This window comes from Muntiacus reevesi, chromosome 8 (assembly GCF_963930625.1).
Source record: "Muntiacus reevesi chromosome 8, mMunRee1.1, whole genome shotgun sequence".
In the NCBI taxonomy this organism is placed as follows: Eukaryota; Metazoa; Chordata; class Mammalia; order Artiodactyla; family Cervidae; genus Muntiacus; species Muntiacus reevesi.
In genome coordinates, this window is record NC_089256.1 from 50,615,912 (window position 1) to 50,639,805 (window position 23,894).

The 23,894-nt window shown below is 36.1% G+C and overlaps 1 protein-coding gene across 1 annotated transcript; it reads left to right on the forward strand.

Annotated features, from left to right (window-relative positions):
• The first annotated feature begins 3,105 nt into the window (after nt 1–3,105).
• Nucleotides 3,106–23,117, forward strand: PPP1R2 (protein phosphatase 1 regulatory inhibitor subunit 2). The gene is made up of 6 exons (XM_065942462.1): nt 3,106–3,539; nt 11,877–11,984; nt 13,986–14,063; nt 14,619–14,719; nt 18,912–19,079; nt 20,675–23,117. Exons 1-6 carry the CDS (start codon nt 3,418–3,420, stop codon nt 20,719–20,721), a joined length of 624 nt encoding a protein of 207 aa, XP_065798534.1. The 5' UTR covers nt 3,106–3,417; the 3' UTR covers nt 20,722–23,117.
• The last annotated feature ends 777 nt before the right edge of the window (nt 23,118–23,894 follow it).

Genomic DNA, 23,894 nt, shown 5'->3' on the forward strand with positions numbered 1-23,894 from the left:
ATTCACTCCCCTGTCCACTGTCTCCATGTAGTAATTACTCCTTTACTGAGGCCCTGTTCCAGGCCAGAAACACAGCTACAGGCTGGGGCCGAGGCAATAAAAACAGAGTAGCTTCCCTGGTGGCTCAGTGGTAAAGAATCTGCCCGCTGATGCAGGAGATGCAGATCTGATCCCTGGGTTAGGAAGATCCTCTGGAGAAGGAAATGGCAGCATTCTTGCCTGGGAAATTCTATGGACAGAGGAGCCTGGTGGGTTACAGTCCACCAGGTTGCAAAACAGTTGGACATGACTTAGCAACTAAATAGCAAGTTTTCAGGAATCCTGCAGTCCTTTCTGAGGAGCTGAGTTCTAAAGCAATGAACTGACTGTTGCTCTTCAGGGCACAGAACCTGTGTTAAGGGAGACAAGATTTGGGGCTCAGGAGTAGGAGACCTGAGTGAAACCATTGCCAATGGGGTATGATAAAGTATCTTCACCTTCTCTCCTCTCATCACCTATGCCAGTGGCCAGATGTTGCCGGGAACCAGGGTGTCAGATTAATCTGAGGAAGAACTTTCTGACTCAGAGCTGTCCAAAGAGAAATGAACTGTGTTGAGGGGTGGAGAGCTCCCAGCCACTGGATTTGCTGAAGAGTCTGGATAGCTAACTGGTGGATTGACAAGGTCCTTCTAGACCTAGTAGTCTGTGAATCCGCAGGGGGATGGTCCACTGGAGGAGGTGGCAACTCTAGATGAACTAGTCTGCTGCTCTGACCTGTCATGAGGATAATGAGAAGGCCTGATCAAGGAAAGGGTGATGGGTTGCTATATTTAAGATGGATAACCAACAAAGACCTATTGTATAGCACATGGAACTGTGCTCAGTGATGTGCCAGCCTGGACAGAAGGGGTTTTGGGGAGAATGGATACATGTATATGTATGGTTGAGTCCCCTTGCTATTCACCTGAAACTACCACAATATTGTTAATTGACTATACCCCAATACAAAATGAAAGTTTAAAGTTTTTTTTAAAAACGGCAAAGGGTGATGGGAAAAAGCCTGGTGATGAGGGAGCTGGGGATGAAATATAGGAGCAGAACGGGAGGAGTATTTACAGCTGCCATAACAAAGTACCACATACTGGGTTGGTTTTAAACAACAGAAATTTAATATATCACAGTCTGGAGACTAAAAGCCCTAAATCAAGGTGTCAGCAGGGCTGGTTCCTTCTGTGAACTCTAAAGGAGAATTTTCTCCATGCTTCTGCTAGCTTTGGGAAGCCCCAGGTGGCCCTAGCTTGTTGATGCATCACTCCAGTCCTTTGTCTTCACAAGGCTTTCTGCCTATAAGGACACCAGACATACTGGATTAGGGGTTCACCCTACTTCAGTACAACCGCATATTAACTAGTTACATCTGCAGTGACTGTATTTCCAAATAAGTTTAGATTCTGAAGTACTGGAGGTTAGGATTTCAATATAACTTATTTTTGAAGTGAAGTGTTAGTCACTCAGTCGTGTCCAACTCTTTATGACCCCATGGACTGGTGGTGGTTTAGTGGCTAAGTTGTGTCTGACTCTTGCAATCCCATGAACTGTGCCTGTCAGGCTCCTCTGTCCATGGGATTCTCCAGGCAAGAATACTGGAGTGGGTTGCCATTTCCTTCTCCAGGGGATCTTCCCAACCCAGGAATCAAACCTGGGTCTCCTGCATTGCAGGTAGATGACTTACCAACTGAGCTATGGGGGAAGCCCATGGAGTAGAGCCTGGCAGACTTCTTTGTGCATGGAATTCTCAAGCAAGAACACTGGAGTGGATAGCCTTTTCCTTCTCGAGGAAATTGTCCCGACCCTGGGATCAAACCTGGGTCTCCCGCATTGCAGGCAGATTCTTTACTGTCTGAGCCACCAGGGAAGCCCTAACATTTTTAGGGTGACATAATTTAACCCATAACAGGCGGCAACTTGCTTAACCTGAGCCCTCTGCCTTTCCCACCTGTACAACTCTAGTGCTGGCGCTGCAAGGAGGAGCCTGTGTAGCTGGAGTGGATACCACCCGCTCCACCGGCCTGAGCTTAATTTTAGATACACCCGAGTCCTAAGAGTGTCCCCAGGGCTTTAAACTCCTGCCTTTCCCTAGAACCCACTTCTCACAGCAGCCACTGCCAGGATCTACATGTATCCTGGCCCATTACAGGGTTGAGTTCTCTTTTTGTCTCTCATCCAAGTCATTCCTGGTATCTTTCACTCACACCCAGACAGAGATAAGGTGGGGAGACTGTGTGTGGGAGAGTTTTGTTTTTTTGGTTTTTTTTTTTTGTATTTCTCTTTTGAGACTCACCTTACAAAGACCTAGGCAGTCCCAGAATTTTTTGGCCTATTTCACCCAGTATTGGATGGCTCCTTACACTGAGTTCCCAAGATTTGGTGGGGGGAGAAAGATTCTAAACCTCCATTCTAGGAACTTCTGCCAGCGATCCCTTCCATGGGATTACCAACACAGAGGCAGAATGTGGTAAAATGGAGAAATATCAGACCAGAAGCAAAAGTCTGAATGAAGTTCTATGACCACACACTACAGATGGGTCTTGTGATAGTGGTGGTTAGGTCATTTCTCCCCTCTAGCCTTCAGCTTTTCCAAGGGTAAAAAATGTTAGACTATTTCAATGTTGATGTTCTATGACTTCATAAAAGTCAATATTCTATGATCCCACAATAGGTCTCTAAGGATCATTCCAATACTGACATTTCATGATTTTATAATGGAGAGTTAAGCTTTTTATGGTTGTTAAATGGAAGGAAAGAAAAGACACACTGCATTTCTCTGAAAGTCAGTTAATGTCTTTGGGGAATGATGTCACCTTTGAGCCTCAATTTTCAGATCTATAAAATACAGAACTAATAAGAACCTCATGAAGTGGTGGGAGCGACGGTGCTTGGAGAGATCTACAATTCGGAACAGAGTCAAACTGGAAACCTCTCCTGAGGTTCTGTCAAAACAGCTCTCAGAGCCCCAGCCGCGGTTGGCGCTAACTCACCAAGAGGGTTCGGGGAGGGGGCGGGGCGAGGAGGTTGGCATTGTTCTTGCCCCGCCCCCGCCCCGCCCTAGATATCGCGAGAGGGCGGGCCCGCTTGGCATTAGCGTCGGCGTCGTTCCGGCGCTAGGCCGGCTTCTCTCCGCGGGCCACGGTTAGGGTGCCGGTGGCCAAGGGCTCGCGGAGGGCCGCCAGCCACGCGGCGTCGGCTAGACCTCAGAGCATCCGAGTCGTTGTGTCGTGACAGCAACTCTGGTGGCTGTCTCCGCGACAGCAGGTGCGGCCGCTTCAGCCCCAGGCGGGCTCGGCGGCTGCCTGGCGAGTTTCTGCTCGCGCCCAGCCCTTTCCTTCCTGAACTCGGCGCCAAGCAGCGACGCTGAGCCGACCGCCGGAGCAGCAGGCAATGGCGGCCTCGACGGCCTCGCACCGGCCCATCAAGGGGATCCTGAAGAACAAGAGCTCTACGACTTCCTCTGTGGTGTCCTCGGCCGAACAGCCCGGCAAGAGTGTCGACGAAGAGCTGAGGTGAGAGCCGAGAGGCGGCCGCTCGCCCACCGGGTCAGCCTGGGAAGCCCCACCTTTCCCCCGTGCCGTTGCAGACCCCCAGCCGGACCAACCCCAGATCCTGAACCCGAGCGCGGCCGGCGGGCGGGGCGTTTGCGTAGTTGCGGCCCCTGCGCGGCTCAGGTCTCCCTCCGCCGGCCAGGCTTAGGGGTGGAGTGATTATAAAGAAGGCAGGAGCTATGACGTTTATTGTGTGTTTGTGTGTGTGTATTTAAGATATATACATATATAATAATTTTAAAACATACATCAGGATCTTTAAGCTTTTGGAGATTGGGAATATTAAGGAATCAAATTGAAGTTGTAAAGCTTCACCTGTTAAGCAATTATTACTTCACTTCGTATCCGAGTGTCTAAAATTCAATAATTAAAGTGTATTTTCCTGGGTTGGAAATCTTTTAAGATGCAGTTGTAGAGTAATAAGAGACTCCTCCGAAAAAGAGATTTCTCCATTTTGCTAATTGCCCTTCTTCCACGGTCATTCCTTTTTAGGTGAACATTATCGAAAGAAAAGCATCGTGCCACATTCACTCCCTTGGGTCCTGGTTTGTCATTATCTCTGCATTAAAAGAAACAGACATTTCCCCAGTCTGATCTATGTTTAATGGAAAGCTACTTATTGCTAATTATTTTTGAATCTGCAACAAGAATTTGAGCGCTTTCTACTCTTTGTTCCTCTTGAAAGATATATTTAAGCTGAGAACAGTTCAAAAAGTACCAAGTTAAAATGATGCCATGATAATTTAGTTGCTTTTGCATACTCGCAAATACATATGTGAAAAGATGTTGACCTATAGTATTGTATGTGATAGTAAATAATTGGTAACAACCCAAGGTCCATTAAGAAGGACTAGTGAAATAGTAATTATAGTACATTAGTATAATGGGAAAACAGACCAGCCTTTTAGAAGAATGAAATGGATGCTAATGACTCAGAGAAAGATACCCAAGGTGCAGTCCTCAATAGGAAAAAAAAAAAAGGTGGAAAACTGATAATATATAGTGTAAAATAAAACACTAGGTTAGAAGTCATAGAGGGGCTAGCATACAAGAACTCTTACATACTGGAAATAAGGCTTAAGAGAAGTTGTTGAAATCTGTGAAGTCATAAAGCTAAAATTAGTATGTTCCCGAAAACTTTGAATATTGGAACTAGGGCACACCTGTTTAAAAAGATCATTTTAGAGCTATAAAAGGAACTACAGTTTGGTGATGGTGAATTTATGGGGATTTGTGTTGTCTTGAGGAAAACATGAAGTAAGATCATAGCTTAGAATCATGGCCTTTGGGGGTTGGAAAGGACCTTAATTTGTCTAGCAACTCTCCTACTCCTGGATGTTTGACCCTTACATTCTCCAGCATGCAATTTTCCAACCTCTATTTGGGGTAAGCTGCTTCAGACTGGGGGTTGTAATGGGATTAAAAAAACAGAATCTTACCAGACATAGCTGTAACAGGAAGACTAAGATAGTCTAAAATCCAAACTATGGAAGGCTCTTACATGACTTCAGGGTATTCGGCGGCAGCACTGTGGTTCTCAGTGGCATTTAAGTTATTTAGTTATTCTCCAGCGTGAGCTTCTTTCTGTTTGGCTACCAAGTAGCTACTTATATTTTCTTCTGTCTTTCCCTACTTCTGTTTATTCTCAACCTTAGTCTGCTGTAATTTCTGGTGGCCCCACTCTGTGTATTGGCGTCTTGATTAGGGTTTACCTTCCAAGTCCTGCCTGGAAAACCACTATACTAGACTGATTTACTTACACAGAGCTGCTCTTTCTCTAGGAGCTGCTAACAGGACAGATTCATTTAAGAGTTGCCTTTTGCAGGGCGGTTGACTTTGACTTGTCTAAATTAGAAGGTTATAGTCCTATCTTCAAAGGGAGCTGCCAAGCCCTAATTGATTGAGGTTTATGATGTTTGGTTCTAAGTAGTAAAAGGGATGGGTTTTTTCATGGTAAGTGTTGTATGACTATAAAAGAAATAAAGTAATTCTTTTGGTAGTACAATGTACATTGTTATTTGTGTCCCAGTTCATACAACCAATATTATGCAATGCAAACAATGAAAGTATAGTTGAACATATTTGAAACAAACTTTTTGTAATGTTTAACTTTAATGACAACCAGTATTTTTCCTTTTGTTTATAAAGGACTGAAATAAATAGCTCTCTCAATTACAATGCAATTAAACTTCAGAAACTAAAAAAAATATAGTGTTATGGTCTAGCTTTAAATGTTGGAACCAGAGTTTAAGGCAAAATAATCTCATATTAATTAATGTGGAAATGACCAGGGATTTAAGTCAATTCTCAGTGTTCTGAGTAGTTAGGTTCTGTAAAGTCACCACAAATGCTGGATTAGGTCATGCTGAACTGTTACTTCTAGAAGAAATATAAAAATAGGTTACCCGTAAGCTGGTGCTCACTGCATTTTCATCACCTTTTAAAAATTTGTTTGTTTAAAGACTCCTAATTTAATATATATTGATTCATTAACATTGAACACATGGCCAACAGCACTCTTAACTCATACCTGAATGAAGAAGTTTGTCTAACACATACTTTCTCCATAAAGCACTTAACAGCTTTCTTGGGCTTAGGAGCATTAGATAGCCGTTAAAGCACTATCCTTGGGAGCCATTTTGAACAGCCAGTTCACCAAAAAAGCAAAAAGCATGGCACTAAATAGACTGTAAAAAGACACATTTACAGTAAGAGAGGTGAAACAGGGTTTAATCTTAGCTAGGAACATGTGTGTGTTCAGGCTACTCAGATTTTTCCCACTCTGTGCATGTGTGAGAGAGAGAAAGCTGCTCAAGTATCGGTTTTGAAGTTACAGGTAAATTTTAGCAAGTAGGCAGGTTTCCAAATACAAAATCCATGAATAACCATACCTTTTATTGGTGCCTTTATCATGTGAAATACAGCGGTGGTTTCCCTTCTCTGCACAAACCACTCCCCCACCCCATCAATTGTAAGAGGGTATAACTTAACAAAATGTTTTATGTAACAAAAAGAGATGTTACTAAGGGGTTTTTAAGTCATAATTGAGATGTGCTATTCCAGTGGTCTCTAAACTTTTTGATTGTGCGTCATTTATTAGGAAAAAATGAAAAATATGTTTCAAATATGTTTGTTTACAATTAGATAATGTCTCAAGTTTCAGAGTATACTTAAAGTGAGGTTTATATACTGCCATATATTTCAAATAGTCTTCAGGACTCAATACAGTCCTCGTCAAACCGTCTTTTTTTTAATATCACAGTGCTGTTATTTTCTTATTCTTTATACTTTGCATTGGTACTGTTATCTTCAATGAGTAGTTATTTCAGGTACCCCTTTCTGAGGGTTAGTTCAATTAAAACTGGATAGAATCTGTACATCCACATAAAATGAGGCATAGATAGCCTCAGTACACTGTAGCACACTGCTAGAACACCACTGTCGTCGCCATTGTTGTGGAATTCCCATTCTTTCTGGATACTTTGAGTATAGTAAACAACCTGTGAATGTCAGACATAACAGTCACAGTGAGTAAGTACATGTCCTTCATGAAAACAAGACATCATTGATTTTAAGATGGACTATGATTTTATGTCACAGCAAGAAAAAAAAAATGCTGCCAATTATTTGTCATCCATTTTAAGATATATTTTGTTTTCAGAAGTATTTAAAGTGAGAAAAATGTGCATTTGGGATTGTTGAAAATATAATGTTAAGTGTTACTAAATTCTGTCTTATTAGAAGTGTTTAAGGTTACTGATTATTAATGGGGCCAGATTGCCTGGGTTCAGATCTTGTTTACTACATACTAGGTCTGTAACTTAAACAGTGAGTTACTCATTATAGTCCTGCCTAGTTTAATTATTAAGTGAGTTACTAAATGTAAAATGTTTAACACATTACTTCAAATGTTGGTCTTATTCTATAGAAACCTAATTTTCCATATTTATGGGATTGTGTACACAGTATGCTTTGGATTCACTGTGTTCAATTCAGATTCTGTAGTAGTCTTAGGTAATGTAGGCAAATTCTGCTTGGAAAGATTGTGCTTAATTTCTTTTAACATAATTTTATGTAATCATACTTCAACTTTTTCATTTTCTGCCTATAAAGGGATATCGAATATGGTCAAAGGCTCACTGACTGAAGTTTTCCAAAAATGACCTTTTATTTACTAATTGCTTTTATTGTTAAGTCTTTTAATTGTTCAGCCTTAAAGTATTGTACTTTGTCAACCTGCAGAAGTTGAATCTTCATTTAAGAAAGAACCATTTTTTGAAATGTGGACTTAAAGTTTAACACATTGAAGCAAAATCCTGCTTCCAAACTCGGATAAAAATTAGAAACTCACAAGCAACAAGAAGTATGTGGGTCTTTGAGATAGCATCATGTGAGTTATCAAAGTGAAAGTGACAAGTGGTGACTTTTTCTGGTGCAGACTTAGGCTGCAGGGAAACCAATCACTCAAGAGGGAGCAACTGAAAGCAGCAGGTTTTCAGTGTAAGTGATTGTGCCCCTATTTTTTCTAAGTGGCATTAATGGCCCAGTGCAGGTCATAGGAATGGTTGTGGTAGTATTGGGATTAAACTCAAATTCACTCCCTGGGTTTTGTTGCTCAACTGATGTTAATTCTACCAAAATTTAAGAGATGCTAATCCGGTGTTCTGGTATTCTTTGTCAGAGTTTCTCCGACTTCATTACTTTCCTCCTAAGAATTTCTAATGTTCTTTGGAGTCTGTTGTTTTATGCCCTTATTTAAATTCATGGTTTTGCAAGATACTATTTCTCTGGATCTTGACAGTGTAAGGATTTCCTTTTCTCTTAGTATTGTGTTGAAGAAGTAGACTAAAGCTTTGGATATATAAAACTTTAATTCTGTTTATAGTAGAAAGTAAATGGCAAGCAAGGTACAAAAAATTTGGGTTAAATGACCTAACAAGGTGGTTCTTTATAATATGGTTTATACATTATATATACCTTTGAGTTACATATAATGTGTTTAAACCGTCTCATAAATTTGAGTGTGTTCTTTACATTTATGTAGCTATAAATAACTCAAAATTAATGACAATGTTTCCAGCAAATAGGCAAAGGATGCAAACAGTCCACACAAGGAAAGTAAAATAAGCATTTTTTCCATTATTTATTAGATAATGAGCAGAGAAACAGACATAAAGCAGTGTTTAAATATCAGTTTATACCTGCTCAGGTGGGCAAAATACGCAGATACCCAATCCTGGCAAAGTTTTGGTAATTATTTGGGGACATTACAAATGGTGCTCTCTTAAAAAAGAAAAAAAGGCTATGTGGCAACATAGAGTGATCTACAGAGCTCTTCAATTTAACCCAGATATGCTTTTCCTAGCAAATTGCCCTAAAAATATCACTGAATAGAATATGCACAAACATTTCCACTTTAAGTAGGGAGACACTGGATTCACTTTAAACATTTAACATTAGGAGAATAGTTTATTATATAATACTATTCATGTAATACTAAAAGGTAAAGACTAGAAAATACAAGCAGCTTATTATGATAAAATACATATACTGATGTAGGAGCTATTTTTATGTATACTGTATGTACTGTTCTGTCTATATATTTTTGTATACTGTGATAGCTTGGGTATTTTTTCTTATGTTATATGGAGTGGAAAGAATATACAGAAATCAAAATTGTTAGTGGGTTAAGGTGCTAAGGTTGTGCATATTAAATTTTATCCTTAATTTTAGGAAAATGTTTCTTATATCCTACAATTCTTTTGTTCTATCATTTATCTTACAGAACAGATTTACAGCATTTGAGGGATACCTTTTTAACTGCAAAGGGCCATATTCATTCTTCTAATGATGATAAAATTATTGTTTTTAATTAAATATTGCTAGCATTATTTATTTTTACTGTGCAATTAGGACACACTTAAAGTCATTTTGTATGTGTTTATTTTTAAAATGTTTTATTGTAATGTAATATAGATACATCTGTCTCTGTTTCATTGACTACGCTAAAGCCTTTGACTGTGTAGATCATGACAAAGTGGAAAACTCTTAGAGAGATGGGAATACCAGATCATCTCACCTGTCTCCTGAGAAACCTGCAGGTCAAGAAGCAACAGTTAGAACCCTGTATGGAACAACTGATTGGTTCAAGATTGAGAAAGGAGTACAACAGGGATGTCTGCTGTAACCTATACACTTGAGCCTTGATGAGAAATGCTGGGCTGGATGAGTTACAAGGTGGAATCAAGATAGGTGAGAGACATATCAACAAGCCCAGATACGTGGATGATACCACACTAATTGCAGAAAGTGAAGAGGAACTAAACAGCCTCTCGATGAGGATGAAGGAGGAGAGTGAAAGAGCCAGCTTAAGAGTAAATATTAAAAAAACTAAGATCATGGCACCCAGCCCCATTACTGCATGGCAAATAGAAGGGGAAAAGGTGGAAGTAGTGACAGGTTTCCTCCTCTTGGGCTCCAAAATCGCTGCAGATGGTGACTGCAGCCATGGAATCAGAAGACGATTGCTTCTTGGCAGGAAAGTGATGACAAACCTGGACAGTGTTGAAAAGCAGATGGTTGTACAATAATCTGAATGTACTTAATGCCACAGAACTATACATTTAAAAATAGTTAAAATTGTGAATTTTGTGTTATGTATATTTTACCACAATAAAAATATGAAGGAAACAAGTGCTTAGTCTTAAATGGGGACACTGTGGGCCCTTCAGTATAGAAAGCAAAAGAACATAAAGTCAGGCTCACCTGCCATGAGTGGGCCCATGTAATTTTTAAGATGACTTAGAATATGGGGAAAAGAATATGATACTAAAATTTACTAAATGATACTAAAAGTGTGTCATTCTTCAAGGGCATTTCAAGATCAGATATTGGAAGATTTAGGAAAATTGAAAATATCTGTAGTAAAATGTCACCAGTGTGGAACAAATATGGAAAGAATGATTTGAATCTGTGTAAAATCCACATTCTTTTTAAAGTAGTTTTATTTTCAAGTATATAATCAAGTCATAAATTGTATGTGTAACAATGTTGTTGACTCGCAGAGAGGTTATTTTTGTCCTTTTTAATGAATAGATAAGGATTTATTTTTAAGTAATTAAGGCATTTAATTATTGATCACCTTAGTAGTTGTGCAAGTATTTTGTTGGATGGATACTAATGGATATTCATAAAACACTTAGAAAGCATTCCTAGCTTTCGTAAGTAGATTTATCTCAGGTAATCTGAATATACCATTTCTTAGCAAATAAAAAAAAAGAAAAGAAAAAGATAAAAAATAAAATTTTAGAAAACTGAACTATAAGTTTATGTACAATCTAAATCTTCATTAATAGTATCTGAATTTAGAGAGACTTTCTCTGTAGTCTTATGTTCTGATTCTTTTGATCGTTATGGTGTTGGTGGTGGTTTAGTTGCTAAATCATATCTGACTCTTGCAACCCCTCGGACTGTAGCTGGCCAGGTTCCTCTGTCCATGGGATTTTCCAGGCAAGAGTATTGGAGTGGGTTGCTCTTTCCTTCTCCATTGATTGCTATGGATACTGCTAAAAAAAAAATTAGGCCAAGAAAAATATTCCTGTTGTGTTTTTTTCACCAAACTGTTAAAAATATATAATGGGTCCAAAATCCTTAACTGTTGATATCAAGCAATGTATAAATTCCAGTTTTTGCTGTTCTATAGGCTAGATGAAGATTAAACATGTCGTAATAGTTTTTTGAATGCCCAGTAAAGAATCTTGAGTATTCCTGTGTATCCACAGTTTCTGCATCCTGAGATTCAACCAACCATGGATCAAAAATATTTTAGAAAAAAAAATTTCCAGAAAATTTCAAAAACCAAAACTTGAATTTACCGTGTGCCAGCAGCTATTTATTTGCATAGCTTTCATATTGTATTTATGACTTTATTTATTAAGTACTATAAGTAATCTAGTAATGATATAATGTATATGGGAGGGTGTACGAGATTATCTGCAAATACTCCACTGTGTTATAGATTTGAGCATCCTTGGGTTTTGGTATCCGTGTGGGTCCTGGAACCAATACCCCAAGGAACAACTGTGATGTGTTTTTAATATGTGGGCACTAAGTATTCTGTAAAATATTTACTTACATTTTGTTGTAGTTACTTACAGCTTTTACCCAAGTTAGTTTCTATTTCAAGAAAGTAGATATAAAAATAGAAGTTAGCGGTCAAGTAGAAATTGAAATGTGAGATTTGGGTGTTTTTTTTTGTGTTTTACAACATTAAGGAAAATTAAAAAATTTTTATTTTAGTAAAAAGTCCCAGAAGTGGGATGAAATGAACATCCTGGCGACCTATCATCCAGCAGACAAAGACTACGGTTTAATGAAGATAGACGAGCCTAGCACTCCTTACCACAGGTAGTATTTGTGCACAGCATTCTTTTTCTCAATTGGTTTTTTTATATTTGTTACTGGAACACTAATTAATAACCCACCTGCCTATTTTTGTGTAATAGTATAAATAACATGGAACTTTATGAAATCCATTTTTTATGTTACAGTTATAGTATTAGATGTATATTTATTGCACCTCAGTCATCCCTAGCTGCTAATGATATGCTAAGATTAGTGACTTCTGCCTTCCTTAAAGTAATCTATTTGTAAAAAGGAAGACAAGAGTTAGGCTTGTTTGCTTCCTCTTAAGTAGATAGCAGGGCCTTATTCATTCTCTTTGCAGAAAAGGGATAATTTCACAGATGGTTAACTCTTTTTTAACATGCAAAAAGACGTGGACATTACTGCTATCTCATGTCCTTATTTTTTAACTTAAATGATATTGTAGTTCATATAATTGCATTGGAATTGTTAGTTTTGAGTCTTCCAGAATTTTTTTTAATGAATTTTAAAATGATAGTGTGTGGCTGTAGTATGAAGACTAATGCACCAGTAAACATAATGGGTTTCTAAACAAGTTAGAAATACCTATTTCAGATCATGCCTAGATTGTATAGAAAAAAGATTTTCAGGACTGAAATATTTATGTTTGTACTGAAGTGAGATGACAGAAATCCAGACGTTACTGTTAAAACAGAGTTAGAGGGACTTCCCTGGTGGTCCAGTGGCTAAGACTCTGCACTCCTAATGCAGGGGGCCCAGGCTTGATCCCTAGTCAGGGAACTAGATCTCACATGCCACAACTAAGACCTGGTGCAGCCAAATAAATAACTAAATAGATAATTTTTTTTTAATAAGAGTTAAATTCTGTTTTAAATCAGTGGATGAAACTTTGGAAGATAAATTGAGATAACTTGATGATAGCAAAAACAGTAAAAGCAAGAATAAACATGAAGATTGTGACAAAGGGAGGACAATGAAATAGGAGTACAGACACTGAAACAATAAATCTTGAGGGAAGAAATAGACTTATCATTTATGAAAGTGATCCTCCTAATTTGCTCCTAATTACAGATGTATACTTTAAAACATATCTTAAGAGTTTCATTGTACCAGAATCCAAAGTCAGTGCTTTCTTCCTTTTCAGTAAAGGTAGTAGACATCCCTTATCTGTGTTGCTTGGAAATACATATCCTAAAAAAATTAAGATCAAACATGATTCCAAAAAAAAACCAGCTTGTAGCCATTATTTTAAAACTTTATATTTAAATAATAAAGATAACCATTTTTTTTTTTTTGCTATTAAGTGGAGTGCAAATTTTTCATTAGAAAGTAGATTGGGAAAGCTAAATAACTTTTTAACTTACTAGGTCTTAGGATCTAATTTTGTTATTTTACTTAACCTGTATCTGCATAGATCATTTGTGCCTTATCTTCAGTGAAAAGAAAAGTGTTAGTTGCTCAGTCATGTCCAACTCTTTACGACACGTGAACTGTAGCCCACCAGACTCCTTTGTCCATGGAATTCTCCAGGCAAGAGTACTGAAGTGGGTAGCCATTTCTTTCTCCAGGGGATCTTCCTGACCCAGGGATTGAACCTGGGTCTCCTTCGTTGCAGGCAGATTCTTTACTGTCTGAGCCACCAGGGAAGCCAGGTTGGTGTACAAAACATATTCTAAAACCAGATGGGATTTCTTTTGCATTAATTGTTCCCTCCCACTGTATAGAATAATTGAAATGTTGGTTTCTTTTTTTTTTCCAGATGATTTGAGTCTTCAATATTTATTTTCATGATTGCAGTAGTTTTTTTTTTTTTTTTTTAATTATTTGTAGGCTTTTCTTGATTGGTGCTATACTTTTAAGTATTTGCATTGAATAGAAACAATTTAAAATTAAACTTCAAAGATGACAACAGAGCCATAAATATATTGATACTCTGGTCAGTAGAATTATGTTCTCTACCTTGTTTTCCTGCTTGAAAAATTATAGTTCAGGTATTAATTTATAATGTGTTTGTCATCTTAGTATGGTAGCTGATGATGAAGATGCATTGAGTGATTCAGAAACCACTGAAGCCCTGACCCCAGATATCTTAGCTCGGAAGTAAGTATTGATAACTATAAAGCATTTTCCACAACTATAAAGCTGTGTTTAATTTTGCAGAGTTAAAGACATTTTACTTTACTTGTACAGGTGTAAATAAAAAGCATGTGCTAAATGAAGTAAGTTTATCTGGATTGTTCATAGCAACCTGTATAGTCTTATTTCTAGGTTAAAATCAAAGTGCGTAGATGAGTACCAGAAGCTGGTACACAGATTCCCTGTTGTTGATTTCCTGCATAGAAGTTCTTTGTTTTGTTTTTTTTTAATGTCCTGCCATCTGGGTATTAAAGATACAAGTGAGACAGGTGAAAATAAGTTGAGTTCCTAAAAAAGTTCTATTCCTTTGCTGTTCATAGATTTGTCTCCACTCTTCTTGTTGTTTATTGTTTTCTATACCCATTACCATTCTCTGGCTTTTTTCCCCCCCCTCATCAGGTTGTGGCTAGCATACTAATGTTCTTTAGATGTTTTTATGAGACTCAAAAGTTGAATAAGACACTCAACTAATATAAGACAGTCATAATGTTGATTTATTTGTAAATTACTATTATATAGATTAACTGCTGCTGCTGCTGAAAGCTTGGAACCAAAGTATCGAGTTCGTGAACAAGAAAGCAGTGGAGATGAGGATAGTGAACTCTCACCTGAAGAACGAGGTAGTTCATTTCTTTAACTCAGATTCTACTCTTGTGGGTTTATTGTATATCAGCTTTGTCCCCCATCATTTCAAGAAAATATTGCCATCTCTGAAGTGATTACAAGTGTTCCTTTCTTTGTACTAAGCATCTATACTAGGTAGATGCTCTGCTGCTGCTGCTCAGTTGCTTCAGTCGTGTCCGACTCTGTGCGACCCCATAGACGGCAGTCCACCAGGCTCCCCTGTCCCTGGGATTCTCCAGGCAAGAATACTGGAGTGGGTCGCCATTTCCTTCTCCAGTGCATGAAAGTGAAAAGTGAAAGTGAAGTCGCTCAGTCGTGTCCGACTCTTATCAACCCCATGAATTGTAGCCACCAGGCTCCTCCGTCCATGGGATTTTCCAGGCAAGAGTTCTGGAGTGGGCTGCCATTGCCTTCTCTGAGGTAGATGCTGATGCTCAGTAAATGTTTATTAAATTAATGCATTTAGAGTCATTGAGTATTTGTATAATCTTTTTTTTTTTTTGAGTATTTGTATAATCTTAAAGTGGGTCACAGAAAGAGCTAATTGCTTGTAGTTTTTTCTGTATTAAGACAGTGGTTAAAAAAAAAAGACAATGGTTAAGTTTATCAGATGAATCAGAATTGGAGTAAAGATTTTTTATTAGGTCCCATTGAACAAAAAGAATAGTAGTGTCATAAGAAAGGAGATAAAAATAGTCCTGTCAACAATGATGAAAAAAGCTTTTTTAGTCCATACAGTGCATACACAGTTAAGCATTTCTACCTATTCACGTTCCTGTTTTTACAAGTATTAGTGCTTATCTGTGGAGGTAAGGAAAGAAGAAAGATGTTTCACTTTGTTGCTCTTTGTAATTTTGAAGCATGTGAACGTATCACCTCAAGAATTAAAAATTACATATATAATTTGTTTTCAATTATTCTTAAAGGGAAAACCAAGCCTATGTATAGGGTGAAAGGATGCACGAAAGAAAAAAACCCTTTAAAAAGAGATTATTAATTGAAGCCTTGAAATGTGGAAACTATCTGTACTGTAAAGAAGTTTAGAAACTCTAGAATTAAGATTGCAAACATTTGCTAGTTAGCTGTTAGGATCTTTTGTCGTGCAGCTACAAAGGTAAAATTAGCTATTCCCTCCTATCATGTTTAGAATGTAGCTTATTGAACTAAACAATCTGAGCCAAAAAAATAAAAAACAAACAGCAATCTGAGCCTAATTGCTATACAAGAGAGAAATTTTATAGACAGCATAATCTTAGGTTGTATTATATTGATGATACTTTTATCTTCTGCCCTTGGTGACTTCCTGTTTTCTGAAAATATACCCCATGAGGCCCTTGAAAAGAGTTTTCAGATAGAAATTGTTCCTTGAGCTTGTTAACTCCTTATTCTCTGAAAACATGATCTATTGAGAACCAAATTTTTTTATTACTTCCATCACCAGTTTTCATTAACGAATTTTTCCCCTCAAATTGTAGTTCCATGAGTTAACCAGCAGGGGGAACCATTTTACTAGTTACAGTTTTCACAAGTTTTTCAAGTTCACAGGAGTAGAATTACTGATATGTATGTTTTTAATGCTTTGAAACAAATTACGTGTATGAACATCCTTGTTCATTGAAAATAGTCTTAGAGGATTTTATCTTGTAACTAGTTGCATAACAATTAAAATAATGGCTATGGAATCAGATAAATCAAAGTTTATACTCCAGATATGTAACTTATCTAATTTGCTTAATTTTTCTGATCCTCAGAAATGATCCTCATTTCTAAATTGGAGGCTTTAAAATATTTAGATTCATTAAATGAAATAAAGAATTTAAAGCACTTAGCACTGATTCTGACATATTGTTAGTACACAGGAAATACTAACTTTTAATAACTTAAAATAATTGGTATATTCTGCATTATATTTTGGGAAACAATAAAGGAAAGTATAAAAAGGATAATTTACTTGTCAGGTTCAGTGGATAGTTGATTAGCATTATAGCCAGGCCTGAAACCTTAAAATTTTTGTTTTGTACTCTCTTGTATTATGTTGCTCTGCCATACAAAGATTACAAGTAAAATTAATATTCAAAGAAGGTTGAGACCACTTGTGTTAGCAGCTTTCTATAGAATGAATACATAAATCATATAAATTTTGAGTATTCCAAAATGAAAACTATATCTCTAACAAGCAAAACCCCAGTTTAATATCTCTTAGATTTATGCATAGTTGACCCTTGAACAACATAGGTTTGAACTGTGCAGGTCCAGTTATACTAATACAGCACTAGAAAATCTGGTTGAATGCACAGATGCAAACTGCAACTATGAAGGGAGAGCTGTAAGGTTAAATGTGGATTTCAACTGTGCAGAGAGTAGGTCCTCCTAGCTCCCACAGTTTTCAAGGGTTACCTGTATATTACATCATAAGAAGCAATGAAAATACAAAGGGGGAAATCAGAAACCTTTGACCAAGCTAGGGGATGAAGTTATAACTCAATAACCTTTTAAAATTATGTAGTAAATCTGCTATGTATGTGGCAGAATTTTACTGTATCTTCATATACTTTATTGTCTAAACTCTGGATCATTTTAAGAGTGAAAGGGTTACTATTATAGTTCCGTTAGACAGTAGGCATAAACTGAGCTTCCTGAGATGTGGCCATTCTAATTATATAGTGAGAAAACAACATATGCAACAAAATATGATTCATCTTTATAAAAAATACATTTTTAGAAAAAAGTCAGATTATAAATGTTAGTGATTGTTCAATGAAATGGATGTGTTTTAAGATTGTACCATTTAAAAAAAATTTTTTTTCCAAGTTACATTAAAGAGAACATGTGTTATTTTGTATTGAGAAAAAGCCTTACCTTTTTAGTAAATATATCTGGTATTGGAGGCAGTTAGAACCAATTTTTGTTGTTTTTTAGTATCGGCTTTTACATCATCTGAAAGTCATCACTAAAAATTTAGTCATAAGGATTTGGTCTTTTATTGGTTTTTTTTTTTTAATTTTACTTCTAAAATATGATACTCTCAGAGAGTAAAATCAGAAAAGTAACTTAGAAAAGAAGAAAGATGCCTGGCAAGATCTTGGTAATTTGAAACAAATGTTTATGGGATGATGATACAGATGTTGATCTCAGAACTTTCCTCTCCCAACCCAAATAGATAGAGGCTGAAAAGTATTTGATCAGTAGTGACATGAACTGTAAATACCTGTTTTTAAGACATAAACAAGTGTAGATGATAAAAACTTGGAGTGACTTGCCTGCTGGTTCAGTGGTTAATACTCCATGCTTCCACTGTAGGAGTTGAAGGTTTGAGAGAGGGAATTAGAGGACATTTAGAAAGTACTTTGAATAGCCTTATTCTGAGAGATTTCTCTTATGCTTTTTTGGCATTAAAATATATTTATGAATATGCTAATAAACCTATGGTGAGTGAATTTTAATGCTCTTTACAAAATGAACAGTGGCAATTTTATGTCAGTCCCTTTTTGTTTTTTAATTTACAGGTCTAAGAAATTCTAAAATATTTCTTGATAAACAGTAGATCTTTAAAGTGCTATCTATTGATAAAATACGGTTGTTCATGTTGATATACAGCTATTTTTTTTTTTATGTTTGTGTGATGACTTCATGGATAATAAGCATTTTTAAAAGGAAATTTTTCTTAATTGTAAAAATTGAAAATTTGAGAATACTAAAATCACACCATAATTCCTTGATCCAGAATTAATGACTGTTAATTGCCGAGTCTTATTTTGTATGTGTGTGTATGCACATGTGCACGCATTCAGGCTTTGTACATAGTATGTATATGGTATTATAATTTTCCTTTATTCCATTCAACTCTGCCTGGAGAATTTTCCTGTATCTTTATGTTTCCTTCACAAATACTGATAGCTCTTAGTCTCCCATTAAGATGGACATGAACCATTTAAGGCAGAGGTTGGTAAACTTTTTCTGTAAAGAGCCAGGCAGTAAGTATTTTAGATTTTGAGGGTCATATGGTCTCTAGTGCAGCTACTGAACTCTGCTACTGAGTACAAAAGTATATTTAAGCATTACAAAAACAAATGAATGTGACTGTGTTCCAGTAATATCAATACTTTACTTACCAAATAGACACAGGGTGTAGTTTGCCAGTCTTTGAGCTAAAGACTTCCTATGCCTACTTTTTTTTTTAACTTGTAGAAAAAAAGCGACAGTTTGAAATGAAAAGGAAGCTTCACTACAATGAAGGACTGAATATTAAGTTAGCTAGACAATTAATCTCAAAAGACCTAAATGAAGAGGAGGAGGATGAAGAAATGTCAGAGACTGCAGCTGGAGAAAGCATGAATATGGAAGAATCAAGTCAAGGTTAGATGTTTTGAAAATATCACTGAGACACTTGTGATCCTTTGTGCCTAAGTAATTTATTTTGTTTGAAGAACCTCAGAAAATTTTGCCTCAATTCACTTTTTATGCCAAAAGCTTAGAAAACTTCAATCCCTATGGGCCAGTTTAAAAATTATGTGCTTATATTCAAGTTGTCTTAAGAACATAGGTTGTGCTATATGTCTGTATTGTTTGGTCTACTGTCTTTAAGCAGTGATGTCTGTCTTCATAGTAAGATATACTTTATTTTTAATGTTTCGGATCATATTTTATTTGTTGTAACAAAGTCAGTTAAAGTTAAAACTTTTTAAAGAAACAGGTTTTTAACATGGAAGATACGTTTTGACATCCCTTCAGGTGTAAAGTATGTCATATCCTTCCAATGTTGACTCTTGACTGTTGGGTTGACAAGTTGTTGGCCAGTTTTTGTTTGTTTTGTTTTTACGTCTCAAACAACCTGCCCTGCAGCCTACCAACTCTTGATCAATCAAAGGAAATCTGTTTTATTTATTTTTAGTAAACTTGTTCTGGCATTCAACAAAGGTGAATCTTTTATACCATTAATACAGATTTTGTGCCCATCTGCCTGGAGATGTACTGCACTCTGTACTGCAGACTGGTACTTTTGAGTGAAGATGTAGCTTACTTTTATGTGCTGTGCCTTAGATGGTTAAGTCTTAGGAAAGGAAATCATTATTATATTATGGTGTTGGTGAGCATATATGAAATGTAAGTGATTTCTATGGAAGAACCCAATGGCTGTGTCTCATTATAACATCTAGATTACAGTATTTTTTGGTCCATGTTATTTTGCTTTTCAGTTTGTTTCCTTTCGATTAGCACTTCCTTTTGATTTTATTCGCCATATTCTATTTAGCTTGTATGTAACGTGAACAAACTCTATCTGGAGTGATTATTGCTATATGTCTCTCTTTTCTTTTTAAATTTATTATCTATTTTTAGGTGTCCTATCTCTGTATCTTGGTGATTTCTTTTGTTGTATTCAGCATAAACACTTCTTTGGTTATAACTTTTCAACAGTTTCTACTCCCAACTTTCAATATCCATTTTGTAGCAGCTCTAACAGAGCACTGGGAATACCCCTCATTTGCTATTGGAAATTTGTGCTGGCACTTCTGTGCCAGAGGTTAAAAGGGATTTCTTTTTTAAGCCACACCTTTTGAAAAATAACCTTGGCCTTTGTCTGTGGTATATTTAGACTCTGAGGGAATATTTTGCCATTTTTATATCATAAATGCAAATCTTTTATGACTTTGAATATTTGAGTTGTAATAAACTCTTAGCTTTCCATTTGTGACTTACTCAAAGAAGTGTTCAATGTGAAACCTGTTTGTCCTACCACTAAGTAGATACACCTGTTCTTTAGACTATTACAGGGTATACAGATTCTTTGATATTGTTCAGTCTGCATGAACTATGTCTTACTTGTTGTTTAGATTTTTTTTCTATTCGTTTATCATCAGTAGCAGTGGAAGGGAACTTTAGCTCAGGTGGTTCCAAGTTTGGCAATACTCAACAAACAAATGATGTTGCTATTTTTTCTTATATCATTACAGGATCTGCTACAAGTGACCAACTGCAAAACAAATCACAGAGTTCATAGAGGAGATTTTTTTCAACACAGTAATTCTCAAATACAAACTCTGTTACTATAATATACTGCTTCTTGTTCTCTACAATTCGTGACTTAAGTACCAAAATACGTACCAGTTATTATATATTGCCAAGAATTATATAACTTAAGAGACTAATTAGACTGAAAATGCCTAATTGATACATATATTCTTGTGCCTAGTACTTCACCACAAATACAGCATAATGTCATTCAAAACTACGTTACTTTTGTAAGAACACTGGTTAATTTGTATAAGATATATAGCTTTTTATGCTTTAGAAATTAATATCTTTTGGGGAGGGAGAGGGGATCTAATTTATTTTCTTCACTTCTAGATGTGACAGCTCTTATAAAAGGTTGGGTTTTTAAAAAATCAAAATCCAGTTAGAACAGCACCAGTTAGAACAGCAGATCATATAGGCTGATAAATATATTCAGTCTGAAAAGTATTTTAATGTGTGTCTTCAACTTGTCTAATTAAAAAGGATTACGTTATGAGTTATTGTTGCATTTTCTGGCATACTACCTTTAAAATTCCTGTAGAGTTTCTTTTATGTTTACAAGGAAAGGATCTCATCAAAACTAGGTTTTTTCCATAAATAAATTGTCAGGTTAAATTTGCACTAACGTCTGCTCTGACTTTTTTTGTACACTCCCTGGGCAGACTTCAAATCAGTCTTTCAATAAATATAATTCTAATATAGTTTCAGCATTCCCTTTATATACCTGTGTTAAACTCCTGCCTTTGTCTCATTCCTTTCCACACATACACACAGAATCGTTTACCTTTACAAAGGATCATAAAGATTGTCATGACATTGGAAGCTTTTCCTTTTCTCACATACTCTGTCATTTGCTGCAACAATGAAAATCTTACTTTGACTATTAATGCCTATTCATTCTTCTAACACATGGAGAAAATGAATTGCATCAGTACTAGACAGGAAATACAATTCAGCTGCAGAATTTTCTACATGTCTCTGACTTCAGCTTGCTAATTAAAGTGCTATTATTAGTTTATTGTTTGACTTAATTAGACCTTAGAAAACAACTGAGGTTTTTTTGCATGATGAGAGAATTGTGTGTAACCAGTGATATGATGATAGTTCCTGAATGTATAAACAGAATTCTGAACACTTTTTAATTTAAAAGCTTAAAATAGTTCCTGCTTTAAGGGAATATGATAATGTATACTATGACAAATGTTGTTTATTCTTCTAACACAATAAGATTTGAACTTTTTCCCCCTAAAATGAAGTGCGGTTCCTGTGTATCTTAGCTTACATTTCTAGTCAATTATTTGTATTTTAATTTTTTGTTAGTACCGAAAGAATCCATTATATGAGCAGACTTTTTAAGTAATTTCTGTATATTGTATATTTGAATTGGCTTTTATTGAGCAGCTTATCTTCCACTTGCAAGGTTATGGAAATATCAAGTGTCAAAATAAGTAAAAAGTGGGAGAACTATTTACTGTTAGAAGAATGTTTTTATTAGTTTGAATGTCTTCTTTTTTTAATGGAATCTAATCAGTACTTCTGAACTGCACGTATAGTGTTCTAACTAAAACATATAAGCTAGTAATACCACTGATTTAGGGATAAACTGAACAGTGTTTATCCCTACTTTCTGAATTTAGAATATTGAGGTATTCTTACCTGTTTAAAGTTGTCTGGGGGTATTTAAGCTTATATATATATGTGTACATATGTTCATACACACAGATCTCTGTTTTTGGTTTTCTCATTTCAAGTTCTTAGGAAGTATTCATGTGCTCTTTATTTGTAGAAATAGCTGCTATACAGTGAAGAATAGGTAGGAACTTTAACAACTGATCCTTTTGGTGTTTTCTACAAATTATTTCTTGAAACTTCAATCACAGGCAAACTTGTATTTCTGGTTTCCGGAAATAGTTATCTCAAAGGAATAAGACATGGCAAATAGCATGCTCAGTAGAATTTTAGGTAATCAAATGTGACTGAGTAAAATTGTTATCATTGTCATGAGTTCCTAATTGACGTGGTATTGAACTATACAAAAAATGAACCTTTATGACTCAAGTTATATTTTCCTTTGGAGAAAGTTATCTGTCAGTGTTCAGTTGTAGCCAAAGTAGATTTTACTTTCAGTTTTTTAATCAATATCTCTTATCTGCTTAACTCTTGATGTCATCTTTTCTGTGTATTCATTTTTCAGTCTGAAATTCAGCAGTGATGCTCTTTAAAAACTGAGACATAAAATGGTATAAATGGATTGTTAAAATAACTCAAATTGAAGATTGAAGCAAAGTGCCATTTTTTCCCTAGACTTTCATTTTGTTTACATTTTTTCCTCTTAACATTAGTACACTGAACATATTGTAATAAAATATGGTCATATGACAATTGCTTGTGTGTGGATTTTATTTTCTTGCTACCCAGGTCTCATGCTCTATTACCGCGTGTTGTGGATACCAGAAGAGGGTCTTGGACTGCACTGTGGTAATTTGTTTAGCTGCTCAGCGTTGTGCTTGGTGTCTTAAGGTATAATCCTCAAAACAACCATGCAGAACAGATATCTTACTAAGTGAGGAAAATATTCATGGCCAAATTCTTCAGTTTCCATGTTTCATACATGCCAAATGACAGGATATAACTAAATTTCATACTCTCTATTCATGCTTTTTTAGGTGTAGAAATTCCCTCATTTTTGAAGTTGTACCTTACAAGTAAACTTCATTTGGAGTATTGATACACATTGTGTGCTTTAGGAGTAACATTTTTCAAGTGTTTAGTTTGAGTTTTTATATTACTTTAATCTGAAGAAATTTGTAAATTTTATTTGAGGTTTACTCACCATTTCGGAAAAATCTTAAAAGCACAATTATACAGTGGTGGGAGATGCGTAAATGCATGTGATTAGGTTGTGTTCCACAAGTTTGTTTCTAAACAGGATGCTTCAAACACAAAGCATGATTTTTTTTCATAGACTCTATGTTACAAAGGAAGTACCAAGCTAGCCTGTATAAACATATGCCTAAGCCAGCATTTCTCCGTGTGTTCCATGAAACTCTCAATCCTACAACATGTTTCATGAAAAGGATTCTGTGAGCAAATATACTTTGCACTTGCTCTAGGCTTTATTCCTTTACCCCCCAGATTTATAATAATGACCGTCATTAT

What these genes read in the sequence shown, in the direction of transcription:
- PPP1R2 (XM_065942462.1), top strand. Translation starts at nt 3,418, where the DNA reads ATGGCGGCCTCGACGGCCTCGCACCGGCCCATCAAGGGGATCCTGAAG. An exon ending in CCAGATATCTTAGCTCGGAA is followed by an intron (nt 14,064 to 14,618) that starts GTAAGTATTGAT and finishes ACTATTATATAG; the next exon opens with ATTAACTGCTGCTGCTGCTG. An exon ending in TATGGAAGAATCAAGTCAAG is followed by an intron (nt 19,080 to 20,674) that starts GTTAGATGTTTT and finishes ATATCATTACAG; the next exon opens with GATCTGCTACAAGTGACCAA.